The 22,946-nt window shown below is 40.6% G+C and overlaps 1 protein-coding gene and 1 pseudogene across 2 annotated transcripts in view; one reads left to right on the forward strand and one right to left on the reverse strand.

The window, feature by feature from the left end:
- CAPN3 (calpain 3) overlaps positions 1-22,946 on the reverse strand; it is a 43,495-nt gene that overhangs the window by 15,099 nt on the left and 5,450 nt on the right. The window contains exons 2-8 of one of the 2 annotated variants that reach the window (XM_039888395.1): positions 8,965-9,034; positions 7,268-7,386; positions 5,594-5,727; positions 4,652-4,820; positions 3,660-3,803; positions 2,741-2,824; positions 1,681-1,766 (exon numbers count right to left, since the gene is read on the reverse strand). In XM_039888395.1, coding sequence (XP_039744329.1) covers positions 1,681-1,766; positions 2,741-2,824; positions 3,660-3,803; positions 4,652-4,820; positions 5,594-5,727; positions 7,268-7,386; positions 8,965-9,034 — 806 coding nt within the window. The remainder of the gene's footprint in view (positions 1-1,680; positions 1,767-2,740; positions 2,825-3,659; positions 3,804-4,651; positions 4,821-5,593; positions 5,728-7,267; positions 7,387-8,964; positions 9,035-22,946) is intronic. The other variant, XM_039888396.1, reaches the window with a different exon arrangement.
- LOC120580970 (uncharacterized) lies at positions 12,765-12,883 on the forward strand (annotated as a pseudogene).

Consider the following 22,946-nt stretch of genomic DNA (forward strand, 5'->3'; position numbering starts at 1 on the left):
CACAGGGCTGTGATGAGCAATACATGAAAAAATGCATGTAAAACTTGCAGAAGGTGCCTGTTATCCAATAAGAAACCGAGTTACTAAAACAAAGACCAGGCATGTAAACATCTCCTTTCTCCTGCCACCCCAGGAAACAGCCTAACTTATGCTTTTAAAGGCTGGACAGTTTTATACACTCTCTCTCCTGTAAAGGCAGGAAATGAAGGACATTTGTGTTTCAGGCATGCTGAGGAGGATGAAACTAAACTGGGTTGTCCCGGGAAGGGTATGGGATTGAGGAAGTACTTAGAGTCAGAGAGTGCTGGAAGGGAAATGAAGATTCTTGAGACCAGAGGAGGGACACAGTGGGCGAGGCAAGTCTCCTTAAATGACCAAGGGCTGGGCCCCACTTGTCAGCAGTCCCTGCAATGGAGGCATTGGCAGGAAGTGGGTTAAGGCTAGACACCAACTTCTGAGGCTGGAGAACACAGTGATAGTCCCTGTGGGTGACTTGGGCTTTTAGAGTGGACAGCTGATGGGGAACCAAGGTCCCAGAGCAGAAAGCCCAGTTCAAATGCCACTCCCTCCAGGCAACCTTTTTCTACATTCCTGTCACTGCTCCCAAACTAGGAGAGGGGACCCTTCTTTGTGATCCTTATCTGGCATTTATCTCAATTATCATTATTGTGTGTTTGTCTAATCCATTGGAACTTAAAATTAACAGGGCAGGGCCTGTGTCTGTGTTCATTTCTAAGTCCCCAGACTGTACCATGGGACCCGGCACACACTCAGCCCTGGGAAAGTAAGGATTTGTTACACGGGTAAGTGAAGAAAAAAACACTAAGGAAACAAGGACCAGCACTTATCGCAGTCTCTTGAGGGGACGCTGCCTGCTCACAGAATGTCCCCAGTGCTTAGACCTGTGCCTGCTCTTCAGTAGGTGCTCAATAAATGTGTGCTAAGTGAATGAATGGCTGAATGAACCAGTAAACACAGTGCCCTGGGATGAGAGGTACGTGGAGGTAAGTGCAGGGGCTGAAGGGCACACACTGCCTGCGTGTGGTCCTTCTCAGTGACTGAGTCCTGTTCTCCTCTCTTGGGAATAACAAGGGAGCTCATGGGGCTGCCCTTTGTTTAGTAAGGAACCGGTGATTGGGGTGTGACCATAAAGGCTTTGTAAATGTCCTGGAGCCTTCATCATAACCTCTCCATGTTTGTTATTTTTGCTGCCCCCAGTCTATTGCTCTCAGTGATAAGCAATAAAGTTCTCTCACAGGGGCTGTGCATCTTTTTATGGGGACAGTGAGGGAGAGGACGTCTTAGCACTGGCTAAGCTCTCTTCAGACATGATCACATTTTCCCCTCCTAATAGCCCCCAAGGAAAGTGCTAATATATTCCCATTTTATTCCCATTTTACAGGTAAGGCAACTGGGACTCTCGAGAAGGGAAATCACTTGTCCAGTCTAGACCCCTGCATTAAGAATCCCCTCCTACCTAGCCCATGTTTTCTAGAATCTTTCCTTTCCAGCGAATGACCATCAGCAAGCTCTCTGGCTCCCAGACTTCTCTGGCACCCATACCTCCTCTTCTCTGCGGATCATTGATTTTGAGGATAATTTTAGATCAGGTATTTGTAGTACTCTCGTGGCTTTGTACCCAACCCAGCCTCACCCCAGGCCCCATTGGCCCTCACCTACCCATCACTCCAGGAGCCGTTCCACTCCACCTGGCCCCAAGGGTTCCGCAGCCGTACCAGCTTCACTTTCTCATTCTTGAACAGGGTCTTGAACAAAGAGAAAAAGCTCTCTTTGGAGGCCTTTCTAGAAATGGGGGGGAGGGTGTCTTTTGCCCTGAGGACTGGGAGAGGGGTGGGGAGAGAATCCCACACAGGGGAGCTGTTTTGTCTGGCTCTGGTCAAGGAGACCGATCAGAAGTTCCCTGTGGAATGGCATGGTGAGAGGTCAGAACCTGAGGACTCAGGGCTTGGCTATCACCTCACCATCTTTTCAGAAGTGATTTTCCCAGTGAACATACAGCCATTCTGAGTGTTCAGGGACAAAGCAGGGCATATACTATAGGACCCTGCTAGCACTTTATGTGTCTGTGTAAATTAGGAAAAATGACCCTTCCACCTGAGGAACTAGAGACAAATGTTTCCTTCAGATGGACCAATCAGGAAAAGGTGCCCCATGCTCGCTTCAGCAGCACATATACTAAAAATTGGAACAATACAGAGAAGATTAGAAAAAGGTGCCCCTTCCTCCAGTCTGCTGTGTGGGCTGCTCCAGATGACTGCTCTTCTCTACCCATCCCTGTGTACCGGGCACAAACTGCCCAAATATGCACAAGGGGTGTGATAAGATTCCTGTCTCTGACATGACCCATCGAAGGTCAGATATCCCAAGAGCAAAGCATAGTTCCTGTCTGACCATGAGAGAACAGGAAGCAAGAGAGCCCATGAAATCAACTTCATAAAACCAAAGTGGTTTCTATTTGTTCCTTGGAAATGCTGGGGGAAATTGCCATCTTTAGCACTAAAAACAAAGATAAACTGAGTACCATCTGGTGGCACGTCTACTCCTACCAGTCTCAGTGGTCCCTTCCTACCCCAGGCATGTGGCCTGAGCCTTGAGCAGACTGCGTGATAGGAGGCAAGCTCTGCAGATGCAAAGGGACACAGAAAGCTAAGTCCTGACTTTGGGAGCTTAACCCAAGCAGCTCTTCAAGTCTCATCCCACCAAGCCCTGTTAGGCTCACCTCCTCCAGCCCAGTGACCGAGTAGGCATGGCCTTTGACTAGCCCACAAGCCATTCTTGTCTCATACTGAACTGGAACAATTGTCTGTGGAACAAAAACCAGATAGCCTGTCAGGGGTTGAGAAAGAAAAGTTCTATAGCCCAAGACACAGTTCATACTTGTTCACTTTCTGGGTTCTTTGAGAACAAGGACTCCTCCATGCCCTGAAAGTGTACCTCCTGGCCATGAGAATACCCTTAATATTACAGGAGACACATTAAGAATATAAAACTAACTGGACAAAAAGCATGCTGCAAAAAAGGTACATACAGTATGACAACATTTTAAAAATAAAAATTTAGATGATGTATGCATAGAAAAATCCTGGGAAGATATATACCTAAGGTTCATTAAGAGTTATTACCTTTAGATGGGGTTAATTTAGATAGGTTAATGTTTCTTCTTCTTTACTATATGGCTCAGTATTCTTCAGTGAGCACGTTATTATTTCTGAAAGTACTAGAATATAAGCTCTACATTGAGACTTCACTTTAGTGAACAAAGAGGACAGATTTTCTTCATTTGCTAGAAGAGTACCTGGAGCCTCCTGGGAGCTCAATAAATGTGTTAGAAGAGGAGAAATATTTCAAAATAAAGGAAGTCTCTCTTATATTTCTTCCTGTTAATTTATTATCAGAGAAACTAACTAGACCATGGAGTATGAAGGAGCTCCCACAGAGATTCCCTCCAAATGCTGTCTCTCTCACCTTCTTCGGGAGCCTTGGAATGGATAAGTCATCTCGACTCAGACCCTTGGAAGGCCCCAGGTTGGGGGGGTCTGTGTGTAAGGCACTGGCTACTGAGGGGACTGTGACACCAGCAGGGCCAGGTCATGCAGGTCAGAAGGATGGTCATTCCTGACAATTGGAGGCATACACACCCGGGTTGGTCTGTCATCTGAGCCTGTGGGGATGAGGTCTGAGTCCCTGAGCAGCGAGTTATCCATATTCCTCACCATCCGTGCAATCAACTCCCCCATATTCAGCCCAGAAGGAGAGGTTCCATAGGTCATGTTTGTGCCATCCTGAGGCCCAACGGGGAGGGCAGGGGTTAGTCCAGGAGAGGAAGAGAGAGCAAACAAAAGAGGGTGATAAAAAGGGAAGGAGATATAAGGGAGAGGACAGACAAAGGAAAAGAGGAGATATAAAAGAGCATGAATGGAGAAAAGGTGCAGAAAAGTGACACAGGAAGATGTTCTTCTACGGGTATGTTGTTCTAGCTAGTCTTCCCAAGCTTTCCTATCCATTGAGAGTATTGGGAGAGGAAGGAACAGTAATTCAACTCAGGCATGGAAAGCTCAGCAATGGAAAGCACTAAGACTGTTATATACTGAGCGGTCCCCAGGACAGGTGTGTCTCTGAAACTCAGGAGGCCTGGCCAAGTCTGCCATCTTCTCATCCTTGTCTCCAGTCTCAGTTTAAACCAACTTTGTTGCACTAAGAGAGTGACCATAGGCTGAGCTTCTCCCACAAAGTCCCATGTGTCAAGTGAGAGATGCAATCAAAGCTCAATGACTAGGAGGCTTTCTTAGGGCATTGACGGGCTCAGGTCCATAGCCAAGTATGTGGGCGGCTTAAGGAGGCTTCCTGGGACTGAGCAGTTCTAGCCATAGAGGCCTACACTGATACAGGCCTCTGTCCTATTTCCAATATTCCAGGGCTTAGAATGTCCTTGCTCATCCTCTATATTGAAAATCCCCGGGAACTCTTCTCCCTTGAGAAATTCCCAATTTTCAAAGTTGAGAGCCAGTTCCTACTTCCTAAAACAAAACATTCACTCTGTCTTAGATGAGAACCCTATGCTGTTCTTCACTGAGTAAGTCTTCCTGATATTTGGCTGCTCTCTACCCTGCACTCCATACCCCAGACTTACATCAATGGAGCAGCCCATGAGGGAGCCTCTCTCAATTGCTTTCTTCATGATCTTGTACATGTCTCTGGGAGCATCCTTGATCTCAAAAAACTCTGTCACTCCTCCTGTGAAGTCCTCCATGGCCTCTGTAGTGTTCCCACCTTTCAGAGCTTCATAGGAACCATGGAGCCTTGGAGAGAGGATGAAGACCAATCTGAAGTCACAGGGTTCCAGGAAACATGACCCAGGTGCCACCATTGCCACCAGAACTTTATTCTTGGGTCCTGTGATGTTCTCTCATCCAATTCTCCAACAACCCTGTAAGCTAATGGATAGGTACTATGATTCCCTTTCTTCACAATGGAAAAACTGAGCTCTAGAGGCAAAGTGACTCACCCAAGGCCACAGAGCCAGAGCACTGGGACTGGAGACTAGCTATTACCACTTCCTGATAGTTCTCTTGTCACTACCCCCTGAACTCTGATAGGGCTCCATTAAAGCCATCAGTAGCTGGGGTGGGGCTTCTAAGTTGAGGACCATATGGTTTTATTCATATACTGCAAGCTCACAAGGTTGAGCCAAGCAAGACCCTGGGATTTGAGCTTCAGAAATTAATGCTTGGATCTAGGACTTGTAACGTCACCATGAAGACAGAATTAAAGAGCTCATTATGGGAAGCTAAAGCTAAAGATTTCTTACATGTGTCTTATTTTCTATTCTTAAATATAGTGTTTTTAGTTAGAGCTGTTGCTGCCTGGACTTGATCTTCTCTGATATTGGGTCACAGTTGAACACACACACACAAGCGCGCACACACACACACACACACACACACAAACAGCACACATGTGTGCACACGTGCACACAGACAAATGCCCCCTCTCATGAGTGAGACCTCAACTAGATCTTGTAGCCCAGCTCCTCATTTCCAGACCTGCCTCACTTTTGAAAGTGTTGCCTTACTTAGCATAAGCCTTCTCCAGCAGAGCACTCCAGAACTCATTGCGGTGGTTGGATTTGGTGAAAACCAGTTGATTGTTGTAAGTTGGCAGGCAGTCATCAATAACCACGTCCACCCAGTCTCCATAGCGCCAGAACTGCACAGAAGCATCAAGCACAGAGTAACATCCTCAGAACACCATTGGGAAATGTGTCCCTACTCCACATTTCTTAGAGGTCTCTTTGATCCCAAAGCAGTCCTATTTCCTCAGCTCTACATCTTGGTGTTTGTTCATACTATTCTGGGTTTGGGATGTGTAAATCATTCTCTAACTGGACTGTGAGCTCCTTGAGAGCAGGAAGTGAGTTATGAACCATTTCATCTCTGCCATAGAGTCCAGTCCAGCAATGGGGATGATAGGTATTCTGTGACTATCGAAGGAGTTGGAATTTTCATTCTCCAGCTCAGTAAGTCTGTGGTGGGGCCCAGGTATCAATATTTTTAGATATCTCAGCTGATTCTAATGTGCAGCTAGGGTTGAGGACTACTGCTCTAGGTGAAAGTGAGGTATCGATTTATGTATTTCTTGATGACAAACAAGGTAGAAATTGCTGCTGAAGAAGGATTGACATGGAAGAGAAAGTGGCCAGAACATAATCTGACTGTAGCAGGAATGTTATGCAATAATTGCAATTTTGAATGTTGTTCTTTTATGAACAACTCAGTTTCAACTGAAAAAAAAAAAAGCCAAATGTTGCTTAATTTCCTTCTAATGACATTTTCCCCCTTATTGGCAAAAAATCTGTCTAGACTTTGTATTAATGTCCCTTTAGATATCAGACTCTTTAAATGTCAGAGGGAGAAACTAGCAGCTTGATGGCACAGAGGAGAAACAAAATTCAGGGCCTGGCTGCCTTGGCCATACTTGGATGGCAGGAGGATGCTGATCCTGAACCTGAAGAGAAGACCTCTCTGAGGCCTTCAGTCCTGAGGTACAGGATCAGTAGGTATGACTGATGATTTAGTCAGTCCCAGGACATTAGGAGCCTTCAGGGCTGGAGACAGATGGGTGACTCAGAACCCCGGGATCTGCTAGGTCCCTACATGTGGAACTCACTCAGTTCTGGGCTAGCACCAGGATTTGGCTCAATGCCAGGATAGTTTGGATCCAGAATATGTCCAATGTCTAAATGGATTCTGGAACAAAGGTTCATTTCTGGGCCAACCCAGAAACCTGGTCCCCAGATTAACCAGACTTTTCTTCCAGAGCCTGGAAGAGGTGAATGATAGACTTGGTATAGACTTGCCTTAAAGGGAAACAAGTAAACTGGAACCATAGTCGTGGACAGTGTTTCCTTCACAATCTAAAGGGCCCTATGGATCCTCAGTGGAAATATCTCAGAGATCTACTTGAGAAGGCCTGCAGGTAATAACAGCAGTCAACTAGCTGGAGAAGCAAAAATAGACCCACAGGCCAGCACATGGGATGTATTCCTGCCTTTCTGGGGCACAGCAGAGAGTGTGTGTGTGGGAGCAGAGATAAATAACTGCTTGAAGCCTTAATGGGGGTCACTGCCCACAGCCATGGCTGGGAGGGTGGGTAGAACCTTTCCTGGAGCTGCTGAGAAGTCAAAGCCAGGACACCAGTGGTGGGTGGATGGCAGCTAGCCCCCTTAACTACACTCCAATTATCTCACCTGGAAGTGGAAGATCCCTGCGTAGTTTTCTGTGAAACTCTGATCATGGGGTATAACTCGGAAAAGCAGGTGTTCATTTAGGGTCAGGCACGCAATGGCTGCGAGAAACCAGCAGTCCCCTGCAGGAAAGCATATGGCACATGTCACAGGAGGAGCCTGTACCTCCAGGGAAGAAAGGGACCCAATCCCACTGGTCTGCTCCACTTCTCTGAAGAACAAGGTTCAAGTGGTACTCACTGTCCTACTTTCAGATCTGACCTTACAGAGGTGTCAATCAGGGAAGGAGTCTGGCAGCAATGTGATCAACAGGGTAACTTACATCCCATGACTAGTTTTCCTAAAGGTTGTAGGTAATTCTTCCGTCTGCAATGTAAACTCACTTCCTTTTCGGACCTCAGTAGAGACAGAGCAGTAGGTCAGAATTTGGTCAGTCTTCCTAACTAACGTCTGTAGGAAATCTGCCCTGCCCATATCTTTGCAACGTGAGTCCATTTCCCCTTCTGACCTCAGTTGAGACTGAGCATCTGAGACCCATTAGTCAAGTGGGTTTGTATTGTAAAGAAAACCAGTTAGGCGGCTGCCCCGGAACCAGTCTATGAGGGGCATTAAGACATTGCTGGTAATGGAATGAGATGGGGACATTTTCTCATTCCCTGAACTTTCTTTCTAGCAGAGTACTGTATGTAGTCCTAGGTAACACTTTGTTCTGTGTGTGCGTGAGTGAGCGTGTGAATGCCCAAGGGGCACACCTAGTACACTGACAGTTACAGAACTGCCTTATAAGAAGGATGGGTTCAGTATGCAGGCCTTTATTTTGCTCTGTGGGAGTGATAGCAACTTTGAGACTGCAGAGGGAGGCTGAGAGGTCCCCTGGCCCCCAATGAGGCAGCCAGCCTTTCCTTCGAAACAGTGTATTGGTAAAAAGGCTGATTACTAGCTTGCCCAGAGTTCCACTGGCAGCCTTCCCAGGGTGCAGGGACCTAGATATCTAAAACCTCTTCACCATCTCCTTCTGGGACCAAATTAGTCAAATTCCTTTCATTTGGTTCCTGACCTTTACTCTCAAATTTTAAATTATGTCTGTCTCTCCAATTTTACTTCACAGAGCTTTCCCGCGGTCCACACCAAAGATAATACTTCCTGAACAAGAGGCTACGAGAGAGGAAGATCTAATGGAACAGCCAAAGTAACTAACCAGACAGTAAATTGGATGCTCATCCACATGGCAAATGTCCTCTTTGTTGAAAGACTCCTTTACCATAGAGCTACCATGGGGCAATTTAAACAAGAGTTCAAGTTACAAGCACCCTTTTTGGTAACTCATTTTGTGTGTGTATATAGATTCTACATGCCCAAGGGGCATTTCGGTATACGGTTTCAGAGCTGTCTTTTAAGGAAGATGGGAACAGTCAAAAGCAGGGCTGAGTGGGGTGCATAAGTGTCCTTGAGACTCTGGAGGGGAGGCTGTGGAGTGAGGCCTACGTCTGTGAAACAGGGAAAAGAACTAATGAGAAATGTGGGAGGAACAGTAATTGAATGAACCAATCACAGCACATAAAGTAATCTTACAAAAACCTCCTCCCAAAAATTCATTAAAAGCAAAAACAGATTACTGTCCCTTTACTTCCTGTAAAGGGATCATATCTTTTAATCACCCCTGATTATTTGACTAAATATGACCCGATGGACTTTCCTACCTAAATCTCCTTGACAGATGTCAGTTCTATTGGCTCCACCAATGATAAATCTGGGATTCTCGCAAATTTCCTGTGAAACAAAAAGGAAAGAATAAAGCATTCACAGTTATTATTTATTGAGGTCCATTATGTAGTACTGACCTACAGTATCAGGAGTGTTACATACACCACTCATTTAAGCCTCAAAAAAACATCCTGTGAATTGGGCACTATCATTCTTATTTTTCAGATAAGGAAACCAAGGTTCAAATATTTTTAAAAAACTTGTCCAAGGACACATAGCAGATAAGTGGTAGAGGCCAGAACATGCCTCCTTTTCCCGGTGTTCCACATTGCTCCCTCACACTGACATGCTGTCTTATTAAGGATGCACTCTGAGAAGGCAGTATTGTTACTGTCACAGCTGGCAAAGGGACAACAGAAAGTATGGCTTTTGTTTTGTTTTCTATGACAGGAAAAGAGGTGCAGGAGAGAAAATAAGGATCTTTCTCCCCAAGATGTGGTAACAGATATTTAGAGTTAGCATATGTCCCAGGATCCACAGGACTTGAAAGCTGGGGAGAGCAGAGAGCAAATTTTGGGCGGGCCTCAGAGGCCTCCCCATCTGTTGGTGAGTGCATTTCTTTAAGTTAACCCAATATGGCACCCCTGGCCCAGCAGTTAAGTGAAGCCTGACAGAGGCCAACAGAGGGTGCTTTTGTTTTTGTTTGAGTGTGTCTTATGCTTTGTTTTATAAATTTTAAAAATTTGAAATAATTATAGCTTCTGTGTTGGTGTTAATACAGTTCTTCACAGCTTCAAGAAGCCTTGCTATCTCTGTGACATAGCCCTCTCTCCCTCCCCCCCACTCCCTATCTCCCCTTTCCTCTCTCTATCAAAACAACCCAGCACATCTAAGTGAGCTGAAGCTCCCTGCATGCAGGAATCTGTCCCTTCTGCTAGAAGGAAAGTCTTGCTGAGACCGTACCATACACATCTCCTATCTGAAACTCTTACTGCAATGGAAGGATAAACCTCAACCAAGAATTTTTTAAAAGGTTACCTACCTATAGGAAGAGGAAGGGAATAAGGTGATGGGAATATAGATAGAAGTAAAACTCTGAATATAACGGAAAATAGTTTTTACTTAGAAATCATGTAAATTTTTACAGAATTAAAAGCCAAAATTAAAGATAATTTTGAAAAGCAATCTGTAACAGCTAAAAGCAATTTGAAGCAAAGGAACTTAGCTGCATATCAAGTTGCTGGCATGACTATACACATAAAAGGAATGAGTTCGAGTGACTTAAAATATAACATTTTGGCTGTTTGTCCAAAACTTTAACACGTATACTGTAGGATAAAGTAAATAAGAATTTATGTTAATGTCATTAGGAATCAAGATTTTTTAGTGTGAAAGAAAATATGTAAAATTATAAAATTGAATAACAAGTAATAATCCTGCAGTGTTGAAGTTGAAATGGATATTAACTCATGATTTATGTTTGTCTTTCTAAATTATTTCCTATCTCTCTGCCCTAAAAACAAAACACAACAAATGAAAAAAAAAAACTAATAGCAATAACAATCTGGTAGTAAAGAGAACGTCAACATTAGGGTTGTGGTCTTTAGAAATCATTTCCCAATAATAACATGTAAAATTCATTTTTCCAAAGAAGAGTTCTTTCTTTTAAATAAACAAAGAAGCCAATTAAGATATAGTGGACATATTTTTGTCTCCCCAGTGTTTTTGCCTTCTTAGAATACATTCTCCTTTCTCCTGATATTATACTTCAATTTTCCACTGGGAAGCAACCCCACTGTCGGCCGTTCCGATGGGCTTCTGCCACATCCAGCTCCAGATGTATAGTTGGGGCAATTAAAAGTGAGAGTGACTGGTTCAGAATAACCACATGACCAAATCTGGGCCAATGAGATATGCGTCAAGACTTGTAACTATTGGAAAAAAAACCCCAAAATATCCTTCTGCCAGAGTTGCTAAGCTGGTCAGCCTGAAGTTGCTGGTGGCAACTTTGCCCCATCGTGAAGTTGGCTTACTGGAGAATAAAGCCAACTCAGAGGAAACAGATGGGGGAGTAGGGGAGTCAGAGGAAGGAGGAGATAGATAGATAGACAGATAGATAGATAGATAGATAGACAGATAGATAGACAGACAGACAGATAATATTAGAGACTGTATCTTGATGACATGGTTTGAGGGCTGTATTCAGTGTCTAGATCCAACATCGCCCTTAAACATTAAAGTTATATGCGAGCTTTTGGTTTAAATTGGTTTGAGTTGGGCCTCTGTTACTTGCCAGCTGAAACACTTGACTACTTTATGTTCTTCCCCTGTGATAAGGAATATATTATAGAGTGACTCAAATCTAGAAATTTAGCTACATTTTTTAGCTGTCACAGGTGTAGCTTCCTCCCCTTGGTCTATAAGTTTAAAAGCACTCCTCATTCTCCCACCTCCCACCAATTCCAGGGCTGACTACTTGGAATGACAGAAGCAACTATACTGATATCTATTCTGTTTAGTGGTCCAGGTTTTTGAAGGGAGTTACATTTTTTTTACATTAATAGAGATTTCCCAATATACCACATTTACCTTCAACACTACTTCAGTTAAATTCACCAAACATTAATTGAGCTCTATGCATGTACAGAACTAAAGGAATTAAGGATACAATAAAAATGAGAAATTATCCTTGCCTGCCCTCCAGGAAACCCATGGCCTAGTGACACTCAATTGTTTGTCTTCATAAAAGATGTCTGTTTGGTGAGGGTCAGTTACCAAACTTGTTGAGGGTTAATTCATAAAAAATCTTTGATTTTACCTGAATTTATTTGATACTTCCTCCCCACAACCAACTTCTTCCTCTCTCTCTTTACTTATAAACAAAAAAAAATATCCCCTAGAATGTCTGGGACCTGATTATGTTGGTTGATATGAACAAAAGATAAATGGTCCCAGCTCTGTCATTTTAGCTCGGGCCCCTAAGCAACTAAGGGACCTCTAGCTGCACCTTTGGCTATAATTTAGCTTGGATACTACATCTGTCAGTGATGGATTCCCAGCAATGAGCAACAGATGACCATTTCCTCAGTTCTTGAGTATTGTGGCTGAACTTTTTTTTTTTGTATACCTCCATCAATGCTTACCCTAGGTAAGTATTCTTATTAGTTTTAAATTGTATTAGTGTATATATTGTACAACATAATGTGCATTATAAAATAAACAAAACGTACATTTAAAAGGATGGGCTATAAAATATATATATTTATATATAGGGTACTTCTGGCCAAAAACTTTCCAATATTAATGACAGCTATAAAACCACAGATCCAAGTAGCTCAAAGCATATCAAACAGAGTAAATACCAGTAAAACAAAACAAAACAAAACTATCTTAGGTATATCATATTCAAACTGCAGATAATCAAAGACAAAGAAAAAAATTTTGAAAGAAGAGGGAAAAAATATCCTTTGTATAGCAGAACAAAGATAAGAATTCTAGCAGACGTCTCTTCAGAAACCATACAAGCAAGGAAGATTAGAATGAAATATTTAAATTGATAAAAGAAAAATCCACCAACCTAGAATTCTATATGCAGAGCAATTGCCTTTCAAACTGAAGGAGAAATAAATTCTCAGACAAGTAAAACCAGAAGAACTTCATTGCCAGCAGACATGCCTTACAAGATATGTTAAAAGTTCTTCAGGGAGAAGGAAAATAATGCAGGTCAGAAACATGGACCTATATAAAGAAAGGAAGAGCATCAGAGAAGGAATAAATTCAGGTAAAAGAAAACTTTTACTATGGCCATGCCACCCTGAACAAGCCAGATCCCATCTGATCTCGGAAGCTAAGCAGAGTCGGGCCTGGTTAGTACTTGGATGGGAGACCACCTAGGAAGACCAAATGCTGTAGGCGTAAAAAATAAAATAAAAAAAAAACTTAAAAAAAAATTCTTAACCTAAAGGTAACTTTGTTTAAAGTAATAATAATAACAACAACGTGTTGAGTAATTCTAGCATATAGATAAGTGAAATGAATGACAGTAACATCATCAGGGAAGGAAGGGAAGAATGGGAATTTTTTATTACAAGGTACTGACTACATATATAATTGTATAGTGTTATTTGAAAGTGGAATTAGATTAGTCATAAATGTATACTGAAAACTTTAGCATAACCACTAACATTTTTAAAAAGAAGTATAATCTATATATTTAAGAGAGGAGATAAAATGGAATCATATAGAATACGCAATTAAAACCAGAGGAGGCAGAAAAGGGGAGAGGGGAGAAACAAAGAACAATTGTAACAAATAGAAAATAGTTACAAACATGGTAGATATTAATCCAATTATATCATAATTACTTAAAAATGAATGGTCTAAATATAGCAACTAATAGAGATGTTATAAGACCCAACTATATGTTGTCTATAAGAAACTTATTTTAAATACAGACTCGGATAGCTAGAGGAGGATATACTATACTAACACTAATCAAAAGAAAGTTCGAGTATTAATTTCAGACAAAGCAGACTTCATAACAAGGAAAATGATCAGAGATAAAGAGATATATATACTATATAATGATAAAGGAGTTATTTCTCCCAGAAAAACATAACAATTCTAAATGTAGATACACCTCACAACAAAGTATTAAAAGACAGGAGGCAAAAAGTAATATATCTAAAAGAGAACTAGACAAATCTAGTATTATACTTGGAGACTTTTGATAATTATAGATCAAGCAGGCAGAAAATCAGTAAGGATAGAGTTGACCTGAATAGCACTAGCAATCAACTTGATCTAATTGACATTTATGGAATATTCCCTTCAACAATAGCAGAATAAACATTCTTCTCAGGATCACATAGAAGAGTCACTAAGATAGACCACTTCTGGGCCAGAAAACACACATTAACAAATTTAAAAGAATAGAAATCATACAAAGTATGTTCTCAGACCACAGTGGAATGAACCTAGAAATCAATAGCAATAAGATAATGGGAAAATCTCAAACTATTTCGAAGTTAAACAACATACTTCTAAATAACACACAGATCGAAGAAGTTTCAAAATATTCTTTTGTCTATCAGCTGAGAGGGACAATGACAATGATACCCTGGTAGCGATGAGCACACCTAGCACTCTGATCTTGGTTTCTAATACTGTTTTCCAATAAAAGGTACCAGGGCTCCTAAGACTGGGGCAGAAAATATACAAGATGAGCCTGGAGTATCTTGTAGTGTCAGAAAATAAGGAAGTGCTCAAAGGGGTAAAAAACCCACCTCACAACAGTAAGGATATGTCAGAGGGACAGGAACTCCCAATGACTGAAGTTGAAAAAATCTGAGCAACAAAAAAAAATACTATTGGATTATGATACAAAATACAAAATAAAATATCCATGAGTCTACATTGAAATAAGTGATTGAATAAATAAATAAATGAAGAGAATAGAAAAAGCTCCCATGCAGAATTCTCAATACTTTATGTAGCTACTCTGCCCTCAGGGAGGTAGAGCATAACTCCCATTCCTTAAGTGTGGTCTTATGTTTAGTGACTTGCTCTCAACGATTACCATATGGAAAAGGGGAAAAAAGTAACTTTACAGTAGGGAAAACTGACAAACACTACTTCAGCCAGTTATCAAGGTCAACATTGGTAAGACATGTTGGTAGTCTGTATCCTTGAAACGCAATGTAATAAAAATGGTACTTTATCTCTGTGGTCTTCCTCCCCAAACCCCATAAGCTCATAATCAGGAGAAAACCAGCAGAAAAGTGCCAGCTGAGGAATACTATACAAAATACCTGACTAGCATTCAAAACTGTCAAGGTCTTCAAAAACAAGGAAAGTCTGAGAAACTGTCACAGCCAAGAGAGGCTAAGGAGACATTACTACGAAACACAATGTCATATCCTAGGTGGAATCTTGGAACAGAAAAAGGATATTAGCTAAAAACTAAGGAAATCTGAATAAAGTATGAACTTACTTCAAGTAATAATAATGTATCAATTTTAGTTAATTAATTGTAGCAAATGCACCAGAATAATGAAAGATACTAATAATAGGGAAAATTGGGGACAGGGTACGCACCTGCACAATATTTCTGTAAATCTAAAACTGTTCTAAAATTGGACATTTACTTGATAAATAGATAGAACTAGTTCAAATATTTTTTCATACACTCCAATAGATCAGCTTGTAAACCCGCTGGTTTGTACACATCCAGCCTTGGAGCCCACTGATTTAGACAGTTCCTCGCCTGCTCTAAATGCAGTGGACCCTTTTGGGGTTATAAGTTCCCCCACACAGGGTAAAGGGCCTGGTCCCGCACACCCCGAGGTTTTTGACCTATTCAGCTGAAACAAATGGGCTCCTCAGTTGCACAGTTGGGTATCCTTGAGCACACTGCTTCACCCTGCAAGGAGTATGGCTGGTCATCAGCGACCTTTCTGTTCAAACAGAAGTGACATGTCACTAATGAGGCAGCCTTAGGTGAAAGGTTAAGAAGGTAAGTTTCCAGCCTCCTGCAGCCCCTTATTTCTTAACTGTTCACCGCCTTCCATTAACTCTCCTTGAAACTATGAGCCTTAGTTCTCTTAAAACTCCATTTTCCCACCCCCAGAATACCTGCTCTCAAGAAAGGACATGATAATCAATTATCCCTTCTATTTTTCTATAAATTTATGTCAGTGTATTAGCTCTCTTAAAAATATTTACAGCCTCAGGGACCTCTAAAATATTATAATCATCTCTAGTTCAGGAATAGAAAATAACATCTCTAGTCTGAAGAGAAAGCAGGAAGATATTTTGAGGGTGCATGGGTAGGAGAACCTTGGTAAGCCACTTGCTCTGAGTGGGCCTCAGGCTCTGGACCACTTGACCTCCTGTCCCCAGGAGCTGTCCCCTCTGTCACCTCCCATCCCTACCTTTGGCCTTTTCCACGTGATGGCCTTCATCTTGGTTTTCTGGATCAGTTCATGGGAGCCTAGGGCCTGAACACCGGCTGGGAATACACGGTCTTCAAAGAGGCACTTCTGAGCCAGGCACCGTTGTTTGAGAATCACAAAATCTTGCCCCTCAAACTTGAGGGGCTGTGTGACTGTGCCCTCTCCATTTCTCCTGTCCCTCTCCCGGATTACGCGGTCACAGAAGAATCCTGGCAGCATGTAGGGCATGGTGACTGCTCAGGGAATGGAGCAGGGCCTTCGCTGTGGCCTCTCTCCCCCTGCGCCCTCAGTCCAGGACTAATCCTCTCTTGAATGGGCCCGAGCCTATATAGCTCCTCCACCCTCAGCAGCGCGATGCAAATGAACACAGCTGAGAGAGAGAGGCCGTGATCAGAGTCAGCAGCTTTGGCTGGAGGCCCCTGAGCCCACAGTCAAGGGGCAGCACCATGTCAGTCAGAGAGGGAGCCAGCGAGGGGAGCGAGAGAGCCAGGGATAGCCCTAGGATAGGCCACAATGGCCTGTAGACCTTTAGGGTACTTCCATCAGCCTTGCTGGGATTCTTGCTTTAAAAAGAGAAAATATAGTTACAGTGGGGCTTACCCTGCCTCAGCAAAAGGCATTCATGCCTTTGACACTGGCGGCCAATGGGATATAGCATGGGGCCTTCGAAACATGCTGTATACACTAATCCTATACAGGCTGCTGAATGCATAGAAGGAATCTGCTCTAAGCCATTGTCTGAGGTTAATGAAGCCTTCATTCTCCTGATGTCCCTGCCCCATCCCCCCAAAGACCTTGGCTAGCCATTTAGGGACTCTAATCTGTGAGAGGGACCCAGAGGGTAGGTGACTCAACTTCAAATGACAGTCCCCATTAGAGTGGGTCCCAGTGGCGGTGAACAGACATCCATGTCCTGCAAATTCAGGACCTAAGAGGCAGAGAATGTGGTGGGTGAGGAAGGAGGATAATTGTATGTCAGAATTATATTCATAAGAAAGCTCAACTTTTTCACTGTGCTTAAATGGGCCACTCTAACGTGAGAGCACGGAGCTGATACAGGTGGAAACTCAGTTCTGGCAGCCTGCCCACTAAGAGGATCTTGTCTCCTCATGCACTTGTTGACTCCTGTTGGCCTTCATCTATTCTATGCTTCTCAAAGTGTGGACTTTGGACTACCTGCATCAGAATCACCTGGGATGACAGTTTAAAATGCAGATTCCCGGGACTCATCTCAGGATTCAAATACTCTTGGCAGAGTCTGGGACTCTGCAATTTAAATAAGCACACCATGAGATTTTTATGTCCACTAGAGTCTGAAACAATGGTTTTAGCATTATAAGGCACTATAATATCTCGAAAGAATTTGTGAGGTTAGTTCTTATAAAAAATATTTTATTGGCCTTTTGAGCCACGCTTCTCTTGCTCAGGACTGCTTCCACGTCTGGAAGTGTACTTTCCCTTCTAATAAAGCTTTTCTTTTCTACTGTAAAAAAAAAATATTTTTACTCAGTTTATACATGAACAAAGTTGAAAAAAAAAATCAGACAATATACAAGGTACATAGAGGGATAGCAATCTCTTGCCTTGCAAATCCCTTTCCTCAGAGACAGCCAGTTTCAATTCTTTTAGTTCATTCTTCTGATATTTACTGCTATATTTCTAAATAATGTGCTTATTACTTTTTAATTTATTATTTTTAGAAAGTATCAGTAGGGTTCCTATTTTGGTGAATGAGATTTAGGCTTCTTACATTATGCTCTGCTCACCATCTTCCCAAAATAGTTATGTCACAAATTTTGGTAAAATTAAAATTCAGTATTTACTTTAGTATGATTAGGTAAATATTGTTCACTTCTTAGCTAGGTAGTATCCTGTGTTACATTTCCTTTCTGTATAAATGTTTTCTTTCTCTTATTCTTTAGAATTATCTTACGTTCTCTGTATCTATCAATGCTTTTCCCCAGCAACGGTTTTTCCAAAAGCTTAAATTTATCAAATAACCTAGCTGTTCCATTGCTTCCTCACCAAGGCCTTCCTTTGCAGCCTCCTCCTATATGAACCAGATCAGCTGTTCTCCTGGGTGGAATTTCATTTCTAAAATTTTAACTGCGCTTTAGTTTACTCCTGGATGTTATTGGCACACAACTTGCAGCTTCCTGAGAATGGGTGTGTGGGAGGTGAACCGCCTGAGTCCTTGACAGTCTAACTTATCTCTTTTCTACCTATGCATTTGATTCAGAATTTGGCTCAGTATTTTAGGATAAAAACCAGTTTCCTTCAGAATTTTTAAGGTATTGTTTCATTGCTCCTGGTACCTGGTATTGTGAAGTATGATGCAATTTTGATGAACATTCCTTTGTATTTGACCTGTCTTTTCCTTCTAAAAGCTTTTAGGATTTTCTCCCTTCCCATCCCCAATCCCCAATTCCAAAAGCCACATATATATGCCTTGTTATGAGTTTATTTTTTTAATTTTTTGTGCTGAGCACTCAGTGAATCTTTTCAACATAGAGACTTTTGTCCTCAGTTCTGAGATATTCTTATATTATTTCTTTGACTTTTCTCTCCCTTTCAATTCTTTTATTTGAAACTCTTAAAAAAACAGATGTTAAATCTCCTCTAATTTTATTGTATTTTCTTATTTTTGTTTGTTCTACATTCCAGATTTCCTTGATTTTACATTTTAACCCTGCTATTGAAATTTAAAACTTCAACTATCATAGTTTTCTAGCTTCCTATTAGAAAAAATATCAAACTTCTAGAAAAGTTTAAAAAATGGGCACCCATATAATCTATATCTAGATTCAACAATTGTTAACATTTTGCCATCTTTGTTTTATCTAACTATATATGTATAGATAGATTATAGTTTTTTGTTGAACTATTTGGTAGAATGTTGTGGGTATCACGACACTTCACACCTAAATACTCAAGAGCATACTTAGGGTACAGCAAGTACCTCCTAAGGACAAGAACACTCTCCTACTGACTGTAGTGTCATTATCACTAAGAAAATTTACTATTGTTCTCCAATATTATCTAAGATCTAATGCATATGCTAATTTTTTCATTTGTTCTTTGTCTTTTATAGCTGCTTTTATTTTTTTGAACCAGATCCCATTAAGGTTCACACACTGAAATTTAATAATTCAATAATTGGATTAGGTGATGCTGAAGTGAGAAATAGTGAATTGGAATCTAGATCAGAGGTCACAAAGAATACCACACAGAGAATCAAGGAGATGGGAAATTTTTTTAAAAGAAAGAAAAAAAAAGTTAAGATATACGCAGGATAAAGCAAGGTAAGTTCAGCATGTATCTAATTGAAGTTGTAGAAGAAGATGGGGAGAATTAATATTTTAAGAGGTTTTCTACAATTGATCAATGACCCCAATCCTCAGATTCAGGAATCCCAATGAATCCTAAGCAGGAAAGGTATAAGAAATGTATGTTTAGATACAACATAGTGATATTGCGGAATACCACAGACAGATTGATCTTAAGCAGTCAGGGAGTAAAGTCAGGTGACCTATTAAAGGACAGCAGCCATTAATAATGACTGCTGATTTTAACAAAAATGTAATCCAGAGACAGTAGTGAGAATCAACCCAGGACTGATTACTCGGGAAAACAACTATAAGGGCGAGAACAAATTTCATACGAATAAAAATTGAGAATGATTACCACAAAGAGACACTCACTAAAAGAACTTCTGAACGACATACTTTAGGAAAAAGTAAAATTATTGAGAAGGAAAACACTAAGACTCAAGAAAGAACAGTAAACAAAGAAATTGGTAAACGCGTGTGAATCTAAGCAAACACTGGCTGTGTTAAACATCACATTATTTTCTAATTTTTAAGGTTGAAAAATCAAGATAGAGCTAAAATTCTGAACAACAATGGCATATTAGTTAGGAAAGGATTACTTAGAGTTAAAGTACTCCATAGTCATATTGTTTATGAGAAAAATAAAACAATTGATCAATTTCAGGCTTTATCACAATAAATACGTATGTTAACAATTTACGGCAACCACTGATAAAACAGAAATAGTCAATAACTCCCAAACTTGGAGGAAGAAAAAAATGAGAGAAAACACTTTTAAACGATTTTTTAAAGAGCATAAAGAGAAAGAAAGGAACATTTAAAAAGCAATACAAACAGAAAGGTTATGGTTAAGATGATAGAAACAAATTCAAAATGTATCGATGTTCATAATCAATGTAAATAGATTAAAATCTCCAGTTGAAAGAAAAAATTTTTCAGATTGGATTTTTTAAAAAAAGTTAAAAACAACTTATAAGAAACATACCCAAGATGTTAGGAAATAGAAATGTTGAAAGCAAAAGAATGAAAAAATATATATATCAAGCAAAAACTTGCCCCCAAAGCTTATATATCTACATTAATTATGTAACTACATTAATTATATAACTCCATTTCAGCAAAAAGAAAAAGACTTTCTTAGAAATAAAAAGGGTCACTACAAAGTCCTAGAAAAATAAATATTACTACTGACTCAAGTAGAAAAACAATTTTAAATGATCCCATGGTTATTGAAGCCGTTGCCTCAATAAATAAAAGTCTTCCCTTATGAAAACACTGACAAAATTCTACCAAATATTTAAGAAACATTTAGTTTTTATCTTAGACAATCTATTTCACAGAATAGAAGAAGGAACTTTCCCCACTCATTTTGTTATAAAAATAACAACAACAAAAGATGCCTAGGACTAAATCTCATAAAGGGTATTCAAGACCTTTATAGTGAAAATTATTTTTAAAAACTTCATTGAAAGATACTAAAGAAGACCTATATAAACGGGGAGACATCCCTTTTCATGGATAGGAAGATTCAGTATTGACAAGATGTGTATTCTTCCCATATTGATTCAATGCAATCCCAATGAGAAGCCCAACAGGATTTTTTGTGGAACTCAACACTCTGATTCTAAAATTTAAATGGAAAGGCAAAGAGCCAGATATAGCTAAAACAAAAAACAAAAAAGAAAAAGAAAAACAAGTACTGGATGTCAACATTTATTGCACAAGGTGGCACAAGATGTAGTGTTGGCACAAAAATAGGCAAATAAACACAAATGGAACACAATAGAGTACAAAAACAGAACCACACATTGATAGACATTTGACTTATTTAAAAAGGGGCATTGAAAAACAGTGAAGAAAGGATTGTTTTTTAAATAAATTGTGTTGGGACCTTTGAATATCCATACGGAAAAACAACAAAATGTAATTCCTATCTTACGTTATATGCGAAAATCACTTCTAAGTGGATTATAGACCTAAATATAAAGGCAGAAAAATTATTTCTAAATGATAATAAAGAAGAGTGACTTTGGTTTAGGAAAAACTTTGACAGAACACATAAAACACTAACTATAAAGGAAAAAATAATAAATTAAGAATTAATTTAGACCTTTTAATTAAGAGATTTTCATTAAGAATTTTTTTAAAAAAGATACCCTTAAGAGAGTGGAAAGGCAGGTCAAAATAGAAGAAATTTCTAGCACACCTAACCAATAAACAATTACCATCAGAATATACAAAGAATGCCTGCAGTTCAAGTTGAAAAAGACAAAAGAAAAATGAGCCAAAGACCATTATCATGTTTTTCATGGACAGCAATATAACAAATGGTCAAGAAATATATAAATGTTTAAAAGATGCTCTGACTTAATCCAGTAAATCTATCTTTTCATACATTTCTTAGCTATTTCTGTCCCTGCCCCTCCCATCTGAAGCATTATACTGCTGAGTTATTTCAGCATGTTAGCCAGGATGTCTAGAGCTCTGTCCCCCATGTCATGACCCTCAGGAGGAGCTGCTGTCTTTGGAATATAATGGGAGGCAGTCCTAAAAGTTATTTATAAAATTGTCACTTTCACCAAAACTTATGCCCCACTACCCCTACCCCAGGATGACACTGTCATGATTTTCTGCTGAGTCTAGAGAGAAAGGGCTGCCTCTCAACTGGGCACCTCGTTTTGCCTTTCAATTACCATCATCGTTACTTATTGACTCGTGATAAGCATGTCATATACAGTATCTCATTTAATCCTTACAACTCAATGAAAGTAGGAAGTTTCATTTTTTTTTCACAGATGAGGAAATTGAGACCCTGGAATGGTCAGCAACTCGCCTGAGGACACATTATTAAGAGGTAGAGCTGGGATTTGAATCAAGTCATTCTGACTTTGAAGCCCGTGCACTTCATCATTGTGCTTCTGTCCTTTGCTGCCTATGCTAACAGTATTCCTACCTTACCTTAAGTGTATACTGGGACTTTATGAATGCTGGCTCAGAACCGCCATAAGATGAGAATATCATTATCCCCATTACAGAAAAGTGAAATTTATAAAGTTTGTATGACTTACTTCCAGGGACCAAACACAAAACACATGAACCCCTCTCAGGGGGTGGAGTAACATGCTTTTAGATTCAGGCACAACTAGGATTGTGTTCCCAGGTATCTTGGGGTTAAGGTTCAGTGCTTTTACCCAGGGTACCTAGGTTCAAGTCCCGGTAAGGGAAGAATATTTCTCCTTCTTCCTCCCATGCGGGGAAGGCAGGAAACACAGCACCATGGCCCAGCTGTTAGTGAAACACCGGCAGCAGTGATTTCTTGCAGCATGGACCCGTAGGGGCCCCTACGCCTTCCAAACTAACAATGGGAGGAGGAGAAACAAGTTTGGCCTGTAAACGGTTTGCTAAACTACAATACTATCCTCCAATTAGATCTTTTTTGCAAGAAACAGGAAAAGTGGGAAGAAGTTCCCTATGTACAAGCTTCTATGCTCCTTTACCAAGATCCAGGCTTATTAGATGGCCCAAAGATAGGAGTGCCTTCCCAGAGATCTCAAAATAATCAGGAATTTTCTCTTCCCCCTTCACTCTCACACTCTGAGGGGGGACCAAGTTCTCTGGGGATCCCCATCTATTTCATAGCTTCCTGAGGAAACTAGATATGCACCCTCAGGGAGGTTACAAATACTGATGGGGAAA

This window comes from Pteropus medius, unplaced genomic scaffold (assembly GCF_902729225.1).
Source record: "Pteropus medius unplaced genomic scaffold, Ma_sr-lr_union100, whole genome shotgun sequence".
Lineage (NCBI taxonomy): Eukaryota > Metazoa > Chordata > Mammalia > Chiroptera > Pteropodidae > Pteropus > Pteropus medius.